The sequence below is a fragment of the Netta rufina genome, assembly GCF_964035555.1.
Source record: "Netta rufina genome assembly, chromosome: 21".
Classification (NCBI taxonomy): domain Eukaryota; kingdom Metazoa; phylum Chordata; class Aves; order Anseriformes; family Anatidae; genus Netta; species Netta rufina.
In genome coordinates, this window is record NC_140145.1 from 5672001 (window position 1) to 5687463 (window position 15463).

Below are 15463 nucleotides of genomic sequence, written 5' to 3' on the forward strand. Positions count from 1 at the left end.
CTAATTCTAAACTAATTCTAACTTCTAACTACTAATTCTAACTTCTTCTAAAGTCTTCTACTTGTTATCAAAAGGCTTTAGAGTTTTGTAGATGCTAGAATTGCTGCTTTTTTTTCTTCTTTAAACAGGTGAGGAAGGTATCTGCAAATGTGTAACTTTCTGGTTTTAGCAGACCAACAGCTGAACTGAAAATGAAAAGCAAATCTCACAAATCCTACTTAGAATTTCTCTCCAGTAGTTACTTGTCTAAAAAACAGAGAGGCTGTCCCCGCAGAGCAAACAGGCTCAGGCTGAGCTGGGAAAAGCTCTGTGCGGATTCCTCCATCTCTTTTATGATCTAGTTTCCTTTTTTTTTTTAAGCAGCGAAGTTTTAGTTTTGGAAATCAGTACTGTATGGAATGCTGGCGGTTTATTTATAAAAAACACATCTTCCACTTGCCAAGCTCAACAATGACTTTATAGAGAAAAGCGTAGCGGGAGGATGCCAATGTAGAAGAAGCATATGATCATTACAGAGCTGAAATGCAACAAAAATAGCTAAACAATTTCAGAGAGAGCCAAATACGTTCAGAGCTGTCTCTGTATGGCCAAACCCACCTCGCCCCGAGAAGTAACACGACTTTGTGAGCTGCTCAAACTCCATGGGCCTGGAGAGCAGTGGGCTTCGCTGCTTTGCCTGATCTAGAAATGAAAGTTTGGATTTCCAGGGAAGCAAAGAGCTCGTGTGATGTTGTCCACGGTAGATGGTGTTGCTAATGCTGCTGGAGAACTTGTAAAAGGGCTGAGAAGAGCCTGCTTTTCACAAAGTTTTCTGATATGTTGATGCCTGCTGAAGCACAGGTAACGTGCTGATCCCAAAGAGATGCACGTGGCTGCAGCAGTCCTCTGGGCAAAGAGCTGGTGGCATTCAGTCAAACTGCTCGCAGCAAAGGAAGCCCGACCCGTGCAGGTGTGTTTGTGGGACGGCAGCTGGTGTTCCCGAGCACGGAAGGGTTGTGCCGAGCAGCAGTGCCAGCTGCAGGGCTGGATGCAGCCCCCCTTCACCCCACCGGTTTCCCGGTAGCTCCACACGCTGCGGGTAAAGCCAAGGAAAGCATGTACAGATTCTGCATTTTCCTTTTTTTCTTTTTTTTTTTTTTTTCTTTTTTTTTTTCCCCCCTGTGATAAGCATCTGCTCCTGGCTGTCTTGAAGACAGGGTACGGGACTAGGCACGCTCTGTATCCTGTGCGTTAAAGGCACAGGAAGTCCTTAGACTTGCAAGAACTTACAGTGTGCAGATGAAGCACCCAAGAAAACTATCAAATTATCCAAGCAGAAGAGTTTTGCTCTTGTGGCAGGCTCACAGCTTTGTGAAGTCCTGTGCCTCTTGCAGGTTTGGGGTGCTGCCCTACCAGAGGCTACTTCCGTGGCCGTGCCCTGACGTGCTGCAGCGCTGAGCACCCCGCAGCAGCAGGATTTGCTCCTAACATCCCCAAAAGTGGCATCCAGCAGCCCATCCTGCTGCTCTCCAGCTGCTGCTGAGCAGCAGATGTCTGAGCAACGACCGCTCTGCAGAGGAGGCAGCTGGAGCGGGTGAAATGGAGCAACGCGAACGCGCGCTTCGAGCGAAGCATTGGAAGTTTTAACTGGCAGCTCTTGTGCATCACATCCATCCCCTGTAGAAACTGCCAGAGGGGAGTAATGCTGTTGCTATTTGCTTATCAGTTACGGTAAACACTGAAGCTACCCAGAAATTTCACATGGCGCGGTGCTATTTCGTAACACCCGTTTCTGAGCTGCTCCAGCACTCACCTCCACCAGCAGCCAGTGGCGATGCCTGGGCTCAGCTCAGCGCCACACCAGCCTCGCAAATGAGCCCCCCGGACATTAATAGTAAATAAGGAGCTTGGGAAAGGGGTTTGAAATCGAAGTAGCTGGGCAAATGAGCTGATCTTTTGTGTTAAATGCAAAGGAGAAGGCTGTATGTTTAGAGACTCAAGAAATCTGCCATGTTTAGGCAACCAGAGCTTGTTTGGATCTAGTGGTCATGCTCTTCTGAGAGCTTTTCAGTAGAACTAAGAGAGCTGTTTGCCAAGGCTTAACTCCAGGCTTTACTTCTGGAGTTTCAGTTTTAGGGCAGAAGCCGTAAGGATTCAAGCTCTCTTCCAGCCCACTTCTGAGCTTTCACCAGATGCCGAAAGCTGTCCACCTTTCCACAAAGCAGACAGCTTTTCCGTTCCCGATGCCTCTCTCCTGAGCACAGCTGGATAAACATCTCCGCGCTGTGCACCGGGACCTGCTGAGACCTGCGACTCGGCACCCAGCGCCCCAGGGCCAAATTCTTCCCCGTCTGGGTGCCACATCGGGTACGGAGCGAGGCGGCAGCGTCGCACAGCACCAGGTCGGGGAGGTGGGGTGCAGGTGCCCCCCAGCCCCTTCCCTGCCTTACACCGAGCAGAGATGGAGCTTCCTGCTGCTGCTGGGCCTGAGCCAGGCACTTTCTCGTCGCCCATATTCTTAAGGGGAACAGCAGATGGATCGGTTGCTTCCTAGAGACGAACCAAACACGGATGCGTTTGCAGACAGGGCTGTTCTTGTTTTGAAAGGAAGCGCGGCTCTGACCTGCGCAAGCGCTCCTTATCGCGCCGCTGCCCTCCCTGTCTGCCAGCCCTGCCTTACTGCCAGCCTCCCCATGCCCTGCTTCCTTATTTCACCCCATATTTTGCCCTGTGATGCTGATCCCCTTCTCGAAACCCCATGTCCCGAAAAGCCTCCCTTTGCTGCTCTGGGCCGGGTGAGAGGCCACGTGCTGCGGGCTCCCTGCGGCTCTCCTCAAGCTGCACTCCGCAGATGCTGCAGGAGCTGCGGGGCTTGGCATGCTTCAAAAGAAGAGGAAGAGGCCCGGCAGCTTTCAAATAGGTGTGTGGTTGAAGCTGGCATGAAAACAAAAGCAGATATAAGTCACATCCTATTATTTTTTTTTACTGATCCAGAGCACAATCAAAACATCCTTTCGCTTTAGTCATATTAAAACAGAATAGTCAAACAAAATACTGCGGGGAGTAAACAGAGCTGTTAACTTGTCGTCGCTGGGAACCGCCGGGCTCTGGCGGAGAATCCCCAAAGAGGGATGGATGTGGGGGAACCAGACGAGAGGAGCAGAGCCCGCAGCAACTCGGGCTGTGCTCAGGTCGGGTGTTAGGGCCTGGCCACCATTTTGTGTGGCTTGAGGCCATGGGGGTCACTTTGGCCAAAATTGGCACCAGTGTGTGTCCCGTTCTGCACCAGGGAGGCCAAGGAGAAGGATTCGGCCTTGGTGGAGAGAGCTGGGTGTGGGGTGAGGCTATGGGGCAGCTCTCCCTGCCCTACACCTCATGGCACAGCGTGGAGACGGGGCTGGAGACCCCCATGGGAGCGGGTCCCCTGCCTTGACCGAAGGGGAGCCATGCTGGGAGGGTGTGAGGGGAACAAACGGGCATTGATGCGAAGGGGGGAGCAGTGCCGGTGCCTTAGGGGTGCCCTTAGAGCCCCCCAGTGCCCCCCAACCACGGGCACGACCCCTGCCCCCGGCTGATCTATAAAATTTCGGTGGTGATGGCTCGCCCCCCTCAGCCCCGCACCCTGCGGCGTGAGGGGATCCGGGGGTTTGGGGGGGGTCTCTTTGTGGTCCCCACGGCTTGGGTGATTACAGGAGGGATGAAGGAGACGAGGGGGGACCCCGGGGGAGGTAGGGGGGAGGGGGGGGGTGTGCGGATGAGCCCAGCCCTGCGGGCGGGGCGGGCCGGGGCCGCCCCCGGGGCCGGGCCGGGGAGAAGCGGAGCCGGGACCGGCACCGGGGGAGAAGCAGCGGCGGCGGCACGGGCAGGAGCAGGGACAGGAGAAGGGGCACGGGCATGGCCGTGGTGCTGAGGGCAGTGCTGCTGCTGGGGCTGCTGGCGGCCGGGAGGGCGGCGGTGGGAGGCAGCCGGCGGCGGCAGGCGGAGGTAGGGCGGCGGCGGCCGGGGGGGGTCCGGGGGGTCCGGGCTGGGGCTGCTGGAGCTGGGGCTGGGGGCTGGGGGCTGCTTCGGCTCCAGGGAGGCTGGATGGGGGTGGAAAGTGTGTGGGGGGGGTCTTTGGGGGGTGTTTGTGTCCCTCGTGGCGTCCCCTTGGGGTTGGGGGGTTTCAGCCTTGGGGTGCTGGCTCGTGGTCCCTGCTGCACGGACATCCTAAAGCTGGTGAAGCTCTGCCTGAAGGGAGTGAAACCAGCTCTGAAAACCCCACAGATTGTAAGGCCAGGGCTGACAGACCCCCACCCGCGGTGTCTGGGGGCTTGGGGAGCTGCCCCGGTGCCTTCGTGCCCCGCAGCGATGCGAGGTGTCCCCGGGATAAACCTGCTGGGTAAATAAACGCCTGGAGGCTGAGGTAAGGAAGCTTGGCCAAATCCACGGAGCTGTTCAGCCGGCTTGTCAGTGGAAGCCGAAATTCTCGTGTAACATCAGACTTCACTTCTAAAGTTATTTCTCTCTCTCTTTTTTTTTATTTTTTAAATAGCTTTTAAATAGCCCGTGCTAGCAACAAGGGGCTGTGTGAACTTAGATGCGAACGTCTGAGAAAGCGTCCAGTTGGGTTAAGTTCCTGGCTCGTGCCCTTGTTTTCACTGCATTTGTTACGACGGCAGCTTAAAAAAAAAAAAAAGCTTGGATATTTAATTCAAAGCACATTTATATTAAACCGTCTCGTTATGTGCAGACTGCAGACAGGAGGAGGTCCGGTGCTGGACAGCACGTAGCTCGGCAGACCTGGCTCGTGCGGGAGCACTGCTGGGATGGGGAGGCAGCAGGTACGCGGTGCCCGAGCTGCTCCCATGCCAGAGGGCTTTAAAAGACACGGTGTATGTGTGTGTGTGTGTGTGTGCTGGCCTGGCACAGAGCAAAGCGTGTGTCCCCGTGGTTTTGGTGCCAAGGGCGATGAAGTCCCTGCAAGGATTGTGTTTGAAGGTACAGGTGTGTGGTGGCCGGAGGAAAAATTGGTGTGAAATTTGAGAAAAGTGGGGAATGGAAATGGAGAGCGAGAAGGGACTGGGGCGTTCTCCTTTCTGGTTTTTATTTTGATTTTTTTTTTATCCTTTCTCCTTCCCTGTGTGGTGTTGCACAGCCTCGGGCTCCCCCCTCCACCTCAGCAAACCCGTAGCTCACTTTCTGTGTTGGCGTCTGGACGAGCTCTTCCATGGCATGGGGGTGGAGCTGGGATGCTCCTGAAAGGGGCACCTCGCGTTTTCCTTCTGATTGACATAAGGGGAAGAAAAACCTCCCCAGAGTGGTCCCACTTTGGCCTCGGCATGTTTCTCTCTTCAGCAGTGCAAACAGAGGAGCGGAGGGGTTCTCCTGGCACTGCCCTCACGGCACGGTGCGGTGTGAGCGTGCTGCACTCCTGCTCCCTGTTTCCACCCTGGTGATGGCAAAGACCAAATGTCTTCTTTCCTTTCTCTCTCATTGTTCCCTCAGACAGGAGAGCACAACCAGTCTGCGTGCTCAGACTGGTTTGTCAGCCGCTCTGCTATTCACCTTAGGAAAAACTTCCCTGAGCGCTTTGGGTCATTTTCCATCAGTTTCTGTGCCGTGGTGTGTTTCAGCCCCTGGTGCTTGTTTTCTCTTAGGTGATGCAATATTTCGTCCTCCTGCTCCACAGCATCCCTGCTGCACGGTGGGCACGCTCGGTGCTCAGCAGCCCAAACACCCCTGCTGCACCACTCGAGGAGGGCAAGTGTGAAGGAAGAGTAAGGGAGCGTAAAACCCACCGGACACGGTGTTCCCCAGCTCCACATCTTCAGGGGAAAGAGGATAATTCCCTGCTAAAGCAGGTTTTAAGGGTGTGGGTGGGAGAAGAGATGCCTTTGGGGCCGGATCAGGCACAGCAGGGAGCGTGACAGCAGCAGGGCTGGGGGGTTCATCAGCCCCTCGTCGACGTACGGGGTTAGCTGGTGTGGTCACCGCCTCACACCCTTTCTATGGCAGGCAAGCCAAGCTCTGTGCTTGCTAATTTCCCTTCTTGTGTGTCTCTGTACGTATGCGTGTATAATATTTACACATCCACTTAAACAAAAGAGACGCGAGGGCTCTGCCTAAGGGGCTGCGAACGCAGACAGGAATGCGGCGAGAGAGAGCGGTGAGAGATGAAGGCTGCAGCATCCCGGCAGGCAGCGACCTGCGGGCGCTCCTGCCAAAACCTGCTCATGCTGCAGCCTCCTGGGGCCGGGCCCCATCGTATCTGCAGGGGGGGAACCGAGGGAGAGCTTCGTGGTGATGCCTGGTGGTGAAACGCTGCGGGATGGAGCTGGGGATGCTCAGCCTGGGCTGGGATCGCAGCATCCCTCGCTGGGATGCTGCTGGCTTCGCCACGTGGCCAATGTCCTCCAAAAGCGAGGCACAAAATGTTAGCCATCCGCTTCGGACACCGGTCTGTGCTCAGGGGAACGGAGGGGAAAGAGGGGCTTTGTGTCCAGGTGCAGCAGAAGGGACCGCAGGCAGCACGAGCTGCCTGCCAGGCAGGGGGAGAGGCTTGTCCGTGCGTTTCTGGTACTTAAACGGTGGAAACGGGCCAGAAATGTGTCCGGAGGGGGGGCGGGACGGGAGCCTGCTGTCTCTGAGCTGTTGTTATCCCGGTTCCGAGGAGGGAGGTCTGCTTGTGCGTGCTGTTGGCCGGCTTCCACCTGGGGTGCCTGCGGTCGAGGGCAAGGTGTTTCCTTGGCTGCAGCCCTCGGCAGAGCCCATTCCCAGGGCTGTAAGCAGCCCCCGTGGAGAGCTGCGGGCTGGGGAGGGCCCCTCCATCTCCTGCAGACCCGAGGCTCCGCTGCCTCCTGGGCAGCCAGACCTTTCCTCTTCTCGTTTCCCTCCCCGCGTGCGGAGGGGGAGCCGGGCATATTTCACGGGAATGCTCAGCCCTTGGCTTCCTGCTGTTTTTCTTCTCCCATTGTATGGAGAGGAGCCCTTCCCCGTCGGGGCAGGAGGGAGAGGGTTTTGCCGGGGCTGAGCATCGCGGCTGCTGGCTCAGCACCAGGGCCACAGGAGCTGCCGGGGGGGCTCTGAGCACTGCTTGGGGTGAGAGGTGCTGAGACACGGGGCTCTGCGGTTCCTCTGTCACCCCCAGGAGTCCCTGCTCCAGGGGACTTTGTATTCCTTCTTTACACAGTGCGAGGTTGGTGCATCCCTTTCCTTTAGCTCTCTTTCCAGGTCTGATATCACCTGGGGATAACAGTAACCACTTATCTCGAGCCTGCACACCTCTGAATCCCAGGAACCAGGTGTTAGGTGGAAGAAAACATGGTAAAATGATGGTGCACGAGAACCTGAGCATGAAACGGTCCCAAAACTGCAGGGAAATGGCCCGCTTTGGGCTGAGTTTCTCACCCAAGGAAATGGGGATGGTAACAGCAGCGAGCAGCTCGGTGCCGGCACAGCACAGCTGCTGGGCTGCGTTCCTGCCCCGCGCCCTGACTCGGCCAGATGGGTTTTCATGAGATCATGGCGGGGAAAAACCATTTTCATGCTTCAAGGATGGGATTGTGTTAGGTTACAGGAGGGGAGACAGCTCGGACTTGTTATGCTGAGGGAAAGAAGAGCTGTGGGAGGAGTGGCTTACACCACGGTGGGCTTTTGATACCCGGGACTTTTCCTCCTGCTCCATAGCCCTCAGTTGCCCACAGCGGTGCGACCTTTCGGGGTTTATCGCTGTGCATCCATGGGTGTAGCTGGTGGTTTGCTAATTCTGGAGGGGAATGCTGTAAAAACCCAGCCCCAGAGAGAGGAGCAGACGTCTCTGCCCCTCCAGACATCGCTGAGCACCCAGCACTCATCTTCCTCCTGCCTCTGTCCTGCCACGGCACGGGCTGGGAGGAGGCGTTCAAAGCAGGCAGCCCTGCTGCCCCGTGCTGCCGGCGTGAAGGAAGCAGCAGAGCCACTTTCCCTTTTCATCCCCAGCCCTTTTCATTCCTCCTTCCCCTAGCCCCGGCGCTAACAGGATGCGGGGAGGCGGGTTGGTCTGCAGCAAACGTCCCCGGTGGGATGGGGAAGACGGGCGTGGAGCATTCCTGGGAATATTGCTGCTAAACTCCTCAGCAAGCCGGGGGCAGCGGGGGCAGCCACTTGTTTTCTTTGAAATGCAGTTTATGTGTTGGAGCAAGTTCAGACCGACAATCTCCGTCCATTTCAGTGGACGATAAGGAGAAGAATGGTTTGGCAGAGCCCATCGCGCCCCGCGTGTGTCTGCTGCTCAGCAGCACATCCTGCCCCGGCCGGGGAGAGGCTGCAGCCTTTTGGGGACAGCCTCGGGGCCTGACCCTGCCCGACCCGGCCCTGGTGACCTGGTGAAATCCACAGAAATCCCTGATTGTGATCGGTGTGTTGAGCTGCTGGTTGTTAGAGATGGGCAAGCGGTTTTGCTAACCCCGTTGCAGCAGGTTTGAATCCATGGCAGCAATGTTCCCTGCTCTGTCTCCGTCGGATCATTGCCAAAAAACCCAAGAGCCGTCAAAAGTGAGTGAAAAGCACAGAAAGCTGTCTGAGCGCTGCCGTGCGCACGTGTGCTCATGTCGTGGGAATCACAAAAGTCTAACGAAGCAACAGGCAGGAATTTCTGCCCAGCCCTGGGTTTGCCACGCTCTTTCCCACTGAATCTTTATCCTCCGCCCTCGCACGCCCTGAGCTGCTCCTCTAATTTCAGGTTGGAAATTGGGAGATGTTTCTTCTCAGAAAGAGCAGTCAGGCATTGGGACGGGGAGGTGGTGGAGTCACCATCCCTGGGGGTGTTCAAGGGAAGGTTGGACGTGGTGCTTGGGGACATGGTTTGGTGGGTGACATTGGTGCAAGGGGACGGTTGGAGCAGATATCTGGGAGCTCTTTTCCAACCCTAATAACTCTGTGATCCTTCTGTGTCTCCCCGCAGCAATTCCTGCAGAAGTACGGCTACCTGGGAGCAGCACGCCCCAGCCCGCACAGCCCCGTGGAGTTCACGGCGGCGCTGAGGTAGGAGCCTTTTGTTTTACCACCAGCATTCTGCAGCACTGCTCCGCGGGGTGCTCTGTGCCGCTCGGGGCTCGCCTGCTGCCAGAGCCAAACCCACGAGCGGCCCTTCGGAGGAGCACCGCTGGCTGGCAGCCTCACGGCGCTGCGTTATTTGCCTTTTATGGCCTGCTGTCCCCGCTGCAATAATATCTGCAGCGAGGCCGAGGATCTGGCCGGCTGGAGGAGCTCAGAGGGTTTGGGATTGGCAGTGCCTGGCGTTATCTCCCGGTGCTCTTCTGCCAGCGGGGCGCGAAGCTCGCGGGGCAGAGCCCGGCGCGGAACCTGGGGCGCTGCTGTTTTAAAACACGGGGTGCTGACGTCTCCCTTCCTTTGCAGGGATTTCCAGCGGGTGAGCCACCTCCCACCCAGCGGGGTCCTGGACGCCCCCACGCTGCGGCAGATGGGCCGCCCGCGGTGCGGCACGGGCGATGGGGAGAGCTGGGGTCACCCCGCCGCGCTGCGGCACCGGCGCTCGGCACAGCACGGTGAGTGTTGGCATCCCGCAGGGCCTGGGCTCGGGGAGTCTGCCTCGAGGGCGGTGGTGGAAAGGGGAGCAAGGCCCCACTCGTGGGGAAGCTCAGCAATTTGGGAGGCAGAGCCTGATGGCTCTGCGGTGCCTCCAGGTCACCCTGACCCCGGTGGCACAGTGCGGAGGATCAGGACTGACACGGGGCAAAGGCACACGAGGTCTGGCTCTGCTTCCAGCGGATTTTCTTGCTCATGGGTCTCCAGGATTGGGCCTCTTGCCTCCCGTGAGCTCTTGTGGATGAATAGCCTGATTCCTAGAGAGCGAGAGGGCTGGGACCAGCTGTGCGTGGGACATGGGAAAAATGAGGGTGAGATTAAGGCAGGGCTCAGCGCCGTGCCAAGCTGCCTCTGCATCTGGCACAGCTGGTGCTGGGGGACGGACCCAGGGGGACAGACCCAGGGGACAGCCTGGTGCTCCCTGTGCCCCTGGATTGCCATCCAAATCCCTGACACACGGGATGTGATTGTGGGCAGAGAGACCGCAGCAAGTGAGCTGGAGGCAGAGCAGGAGCGGGGCCAGCAGCCCCTGCCCCAAAAGGCTCCTTGACAGGGTGGCAAGAGGCACGGAGCAGCACCACATCTGTGCCGGCGGGGCGGAGGGGAGGCCGGGGAGCCCGGCGCCGGGCAGGAAGGCTGGAGGCTTTGTGCTAAGCTGGCTGTTTATCCGACCAGGGGCAGGAAGCCGCCGCGGCTGAGCCAGCAAAGCGCTTTGTGAGCCAGCCCGCTGCCAGCCGCGCCGGGACCCTCGGCCAGGTCACCGGCACCGCCGCCACGCGTCCGGCACCCTGCCGGGCTCGGACACCCCGGTGCTGTAGCAGGGCTTTGTTCTGGCTGCCTTGCCAGGCTGTGAAAGCCTCCAGAGCTGGCGGGGAGCTGCTGGGACGGGGCCAGGCGGTGTTGGGCTTCCCGGGGAAGTCCTTGCTCGAAGGTCTGGGGGGGCTGCCCGTGGAGGGACAGGCAGGCAGGACGTCCAGGTGCTGTCTCCAAGCTGTCACCATCCAGGGAGGTGTCCGGCCCATGCCACGCGGGGTCTGTCCCAGCTTAAAGCTCAGCCCCATCCTTTTTGGGATGGAGGCGCCGTGCCTCTAACAAGCAGTTCTTCTGGACCACAGAAGGGGACGCTGGCAGGGGGCTGCCAGAGCTGCCCCCGGGTGTCTGCAGAGCGCTGTGAAACCCCATCCTGTGGCTTCCCCACCCGTGTGGAGCAGGCGCAGGTGCCAGAGGTCTGTTGCTGCTCCCACGCCTCGGCACCAGCTCTGGCACCCCCGTATTCCCAGCGTGGCCCCGCAGCTTCTCTCCCACTCCTGCACGCCCCCGGCCAGATGTGAGCCCCCCCAGCCCAGCTGCTGGAGGTCCTGGGGGGCAAGGATGCTGCACGGCAGCTGCAGGAATGTGCCTCTGCCCTGATGCATGGTCAGAGGATGGTGGGAGGCTTACAGTGGTCTCATGGCTGCGTTCCCTTTGTCATTGTCACCGTCCCCCCAGGAGCATCAAGGCTCTGTCTCCCCTGAGATACTACTAGGGAAGCCCTGAGCAGCAAGAGCTTCAGTGCAGGGAAAATGGTCCTTTGAAAGGAGATGGTGAGCAAAGGTTTGGGGGTGTCCCTGGGTGGGATTCAGGCAAAGTTTTCTGCAGGAAACAGAGTGGCCAAGGTGCCTTTAGGAACATGGAAAATACAGAAATACAGCGCTGTCTGCTGGAGGGCTCGCCTGGCTTCCCTTGCCTTAACTCAATACTCAGTGTTAAAATGGCATGTGCAAAGGGAAAAGAAAGGAGATTTCCCTAAAAAACAAAACAAAACAAAATCGAAATGCACAGGCTGTTCATGGAGGGAGCTCGGGGAAGCAGGGAAGAGCTGCTGCTGGCCAGGGAGATCTGTACACGGACACCTCATTTCCCCCTGAGTTTCAGCATCCGCCCCATCCTTTTCCCCTTGCCCCCCCCTGTTTTCAGAGGTGCCTTTGCTTTGCCTCCCTGAAAGCCCATCCTTGGGCTGCCTCTTCTGGGCGTGAAGCTGGGCCGGGGCTGGATTTGGCCCTGGGAAGCACAACAAGGCGAGGGCAGGGGGATCAAACCGGGTGGCCCAGCTCCTCCCGTGGCGCTGAGCCCGTCCCGTCCCGTCCCGTCCCGCAGGCAGCAAGTGGCACAAGCGGCACCTGACGTACCGGGTGGTGAACTGGCCGCCGTACCTGCCGCAGCACGAGGTGCGCCTGGCCGTCCGGGCCGCCTTCGAGCTCTGGAGCAATGTTTCCTCGCTCGTCTTTTGGGAAGCACGCGACGGCCCGGCCGACATCCGCCTCACCTTCTTCCACGGGGACCACAACGACGGGCTCAGCAACGCCTTCGATGGGCCAGGTGCTGGTCGCTCCCCCCTCGTAAGCTTCTCTTTTACAACGGGGGCTCTTCCCGGGGCTGGGGGGAGGCCAGGTTTGTTCCCCCAGGCCCTCTTACCGAGGTGCCCACGCTGTGAGCGATGGGGATGGAGGGTCCTGAGTCCTGGCCCCAGAGCTTGGGAGCTCCCAGGTTGGGATGCTCGTGGTGTGCTCATGCTGGTGGCCTCCAAGCAGCCTTCCCTGCCATGACCCCATCCTGCAGGCACAACTGGTTTGGGTTTTGTGGGTGCACAAATAGCCATGGGAAGCTGGTGTTCCTTTGGGAACCCTGCTGCCGGGCCAAAATCGGTGCCTATTTAAGCACTCCCATGCCCCCCCTGCCCTGGGCTCACACCGGGGGCTGCGTGCTGCCCCCACAGCCCCCTGACGTCCCTCCCGTCCCCAGGAGGTGCCCTGGCCCACGCCTTCTTCCCCCGCCGTGGAGAAGCCCACTTCGACAGCGCCGAGCGCTGGTCCCTGCGCAGTGGCAAGGGGCGCAACCTCTTCGTGGTGGTGGCGCACGAGGTCGGCCACACGCTGGGGCTGGAGCACTCCCCCGCCCGGAGCGCCCTCATGTCCCCCTACTACAAGAAGCTCAGCAAGGACTTCGTCCTCAGCTGGGATGACATCTTGGCCATCCAGAACTTGTATGGTGAGCATCGCTTCCCCAAAACGTCGGTTGCTCCTGGGGACGTTCCTCGGGGTGGAGAGGGAGGAGCAGGATGGCAGCCGGTCCGTGCAGGGGGTGAGGGCTCGGTGGGGATGGGTCCTGTCCTTTCACGGCTGCTGCAAGGAGGGCAGGATGGGTACTGGATGCTCCAGGGAGAAGCCAGTGTGTGATTTTTTGGGGTACCAAAGGGTCTTTGCCACCATTACGGAGGGTGATAGGAGCCAGGCTGTGTGACATGGAGCACCTGGTGCCCTCTGATGGCTCGCCAGCCTTGTGAGCAACCTGCTTCTGTGCCCTGCTCCACGATTCACCCTGCTCCATCCCAGGGAAGCCCTCCAGGGGCTCAGCCATCCAGCTGCCAGGAAGGGTCTTCACTCACTTCCAGGACTGGAGCGGGGACCTGTACGGCGGGGACCGGCAGCGGCAGGGCGCCAGCACCTATTACTGCCACTCCTTCTTCGATGCCGTGACTGCTGGTGGGTGTTCGTGAGCCCTATCCCAAAACCCCACACCACTCCAGTGACCTTTCCCCACACTGATAAGCCCCCGAGGTGGGACAGGAGGGTTTGTATGATCCTCAGCCCCCTATGGGCATCCCCAGACACCACAGGGCTGGGGGCAGTGGCGGTGATGAGAGGCGATGCGGAACGGCAGCGGGCTGGGGCCGAATTTGGGATTTTGGCACCGTGCTTCTCGCCCTCACGGCCCCCTTTGCCCAGCAGATGTGGACCACAACCTGTACATCTTCAAGGGCGGCCACTTCTGGGTGGTGCCAGCCAGCGGCAACGCCAGCCAGCCCCAGCCCCTGCACGCCCGCTGGCCCGGCCTCCCCGCCGGCATCGACGCCTGCGCCTGCTCCCCGCTCAGCCACAGCTTCTACTTCTTCAAAGGTCAGTGAGGCGCAGGCTGTGGCCGGTGTCTGTCCGTCCTGTGCTGCTCTGTCCGTCCGGGTCTGCCCCTGCACCCCCAGCCTGGTGTGGTGCCGAGGTGCTGGGTGTCGCTGGGTGCTGTGGGTGCCGGCTCCTGGGTGCTGTGCTGGTCGTAGGTTAACCATGCATCACCCACAGCCTGTGCTGCAACCCTGTGCCTCAGTTTCCCCCCTCTGGAGAGCAGTATTACACAGGCTTAAAAATCCAAGCAGATGCATTTTGGGGAGAAAATGCTCTCTGGAGATGTGCAGCTGCTGGCAGCTGGATGAGCACCGTGTTACGGTGCCCGTGATTCGTGCCCCGTGCCCGGTGCCTTGCTGCCATCTGCAAGCTGCCGGTGGTGGCACAGCTGGCGGGGCAGAGGAAGGTCAGCCCAGGCAGCCAGGACACCGGGGTCAGCCCGAGCTTTTCATGGAAACCACTCGCCAGCTCGTCAGAAAGGGGGCTTTGTTGCTCCGGCTGGGGGAGAGCCAAAAGCCCCCATCCGCGGGGCCTGACCCGGCACGGCCTGTGAGCAGAAAGGGGCTTTTGTTTGGGGCAGAGCAGTGCCAGGGCTGGCCCCAATCCCTTTGGCTGCAGCGGGGGTTTTGGCTGTCCCAGCCCAGGAGGGACGTGGGGCTGTCTGTCCTGCTGTGCAGGAGCAGGAGGGAGGTTTGCACGTGGGTTAGGGCACAGCGTGGTGGCCCTGCTGTGTTCCCAGCTGTCCCTTTAGCCCCCCGAGTGACCTTGCCTCAGTTTCCCCACCCCGCTGCATGTGGCAGCAGAAGGGAGGTGTCCTGGCTGGGATGGGATGGAGGGGGCACAGGGCAGGAGAAACCCGGAGCCTCTCCCCAACCCATGGACAAAACCCTTCATCCCCATCCCTCCTCCAGCACGAGGGCAGCAGCACAGCACAACAACTTCAGCCCTGCGAGCCCCATTTCCCCCCCCAACCACATCTTCATGCTCCAGGGGCTGCTTCTTCCCAGCCTGGTCCATGGGGAAACCCAACAGGGACGTGCCCGCCGTGTCACCGGGGTGCCAGCCGTGTCACCGGGGGGCTGGGTGGCCCCTCTGTGGCCGAGACAGACGGATCAGCCCCCGGCGTGTCCCCCTCACCACATTTTGTGCTCTGCCCCCTCTCCCCTCTCTTCCAGGCGGCCGATGCTGGCGCTACCAAGGCTCCACCCTGCTGCCAGGCTTCCCCCAAAAGTGCAGCGCCCGCGGCCTCCCCCGGCACCCCGACACGGCCCTCTACTTCCAGCGGCTCCGGCGCCTGGTGCTCTTCAAGGGCGCCAAGTACTTCGTGGTGAGCGAGGAGAGCCTCGCCCTGGAGCCCTACTACCCCCGCAGCCTGCGGGACTGGGACGGCGTCCCCCCCGGCACCACGGGGGCCCTGGCGCGCCGCGACGGCTCCGTCTACTTCTTTCGGGACGAGCAGTACTGGCGCTTCGACCAGGCCAAGCTGCGGGTGGTGGCCACGGGCAAGTGGGCCACGCAGCTGCCGTGGATGGGCTGCTGGGACGCCAACGGCGGGCAGGCCCTCTTCTGAGCCCCGCCGCCGAGCATCGTTCCCGAGTGTGCTGGGATGAAACGGGGGCTGAGCCCCATCTCGGTCCTCAGCGTGGGCCCTGCTGTCTCAGGACAGCTCTCGGGGTCCCGAAGCGGCGTCCCCGAGCTGCGGGGATGTGGCTGGGACCAGGCAGCCTCCAGCCCAGCAGGGCCGACCTCGCCAGGTGGGCTGTGATGCTGGGGAGGAGGCTTTTCTTTAAAAAAAAAAAAAAAAAAGGAAAAGCCCATGGGAAAACATGGAGACTGCAATTGTGCCCGTTTCTGATGACTTTCAGGATTGTTTTATGCCTTTCTTCCAAGCCAGGACTTGTTTGTTGCTACTTTATTTGTTGTTTTCCTGCGATCAGGCAGAGAAGTGCCTTGCCCATGGGTGCTGTAACACTTGGGTGTTTTTT

At 59.6% G+C, this 15463-nt stretch overlaps 1 protein-coding gene across 1 annotated transcript; it reads left to right on the forward strand.

The window, feature by feature from the left end:
* Positions 1–3873: 3873 nt before the first annotated feature.
* On the forward strand, positions 3874–15048 carry MMP28 (matrix metallopeptidase 28; the record flags this gene model as incomplete). Its single annotated transcript, XM_084299932.1, has 8 exons — positions 3874–3963; positions 8900–8979; positions 9355–9507; positions 11684–11901; positions 12325–12570; positions 12915–13064; positions 13311–13478; positions 14654–15048. The coding sequence occupies 8 exons, from the start codon at positions 3874–3876 to the stop codon at positions 15046–15048; spliced, it is 1500 nt and encodes a 499-aa protein (XP_084156058.1).
* Positions 15049–15463: the final 415 nt, after the last annotated feature.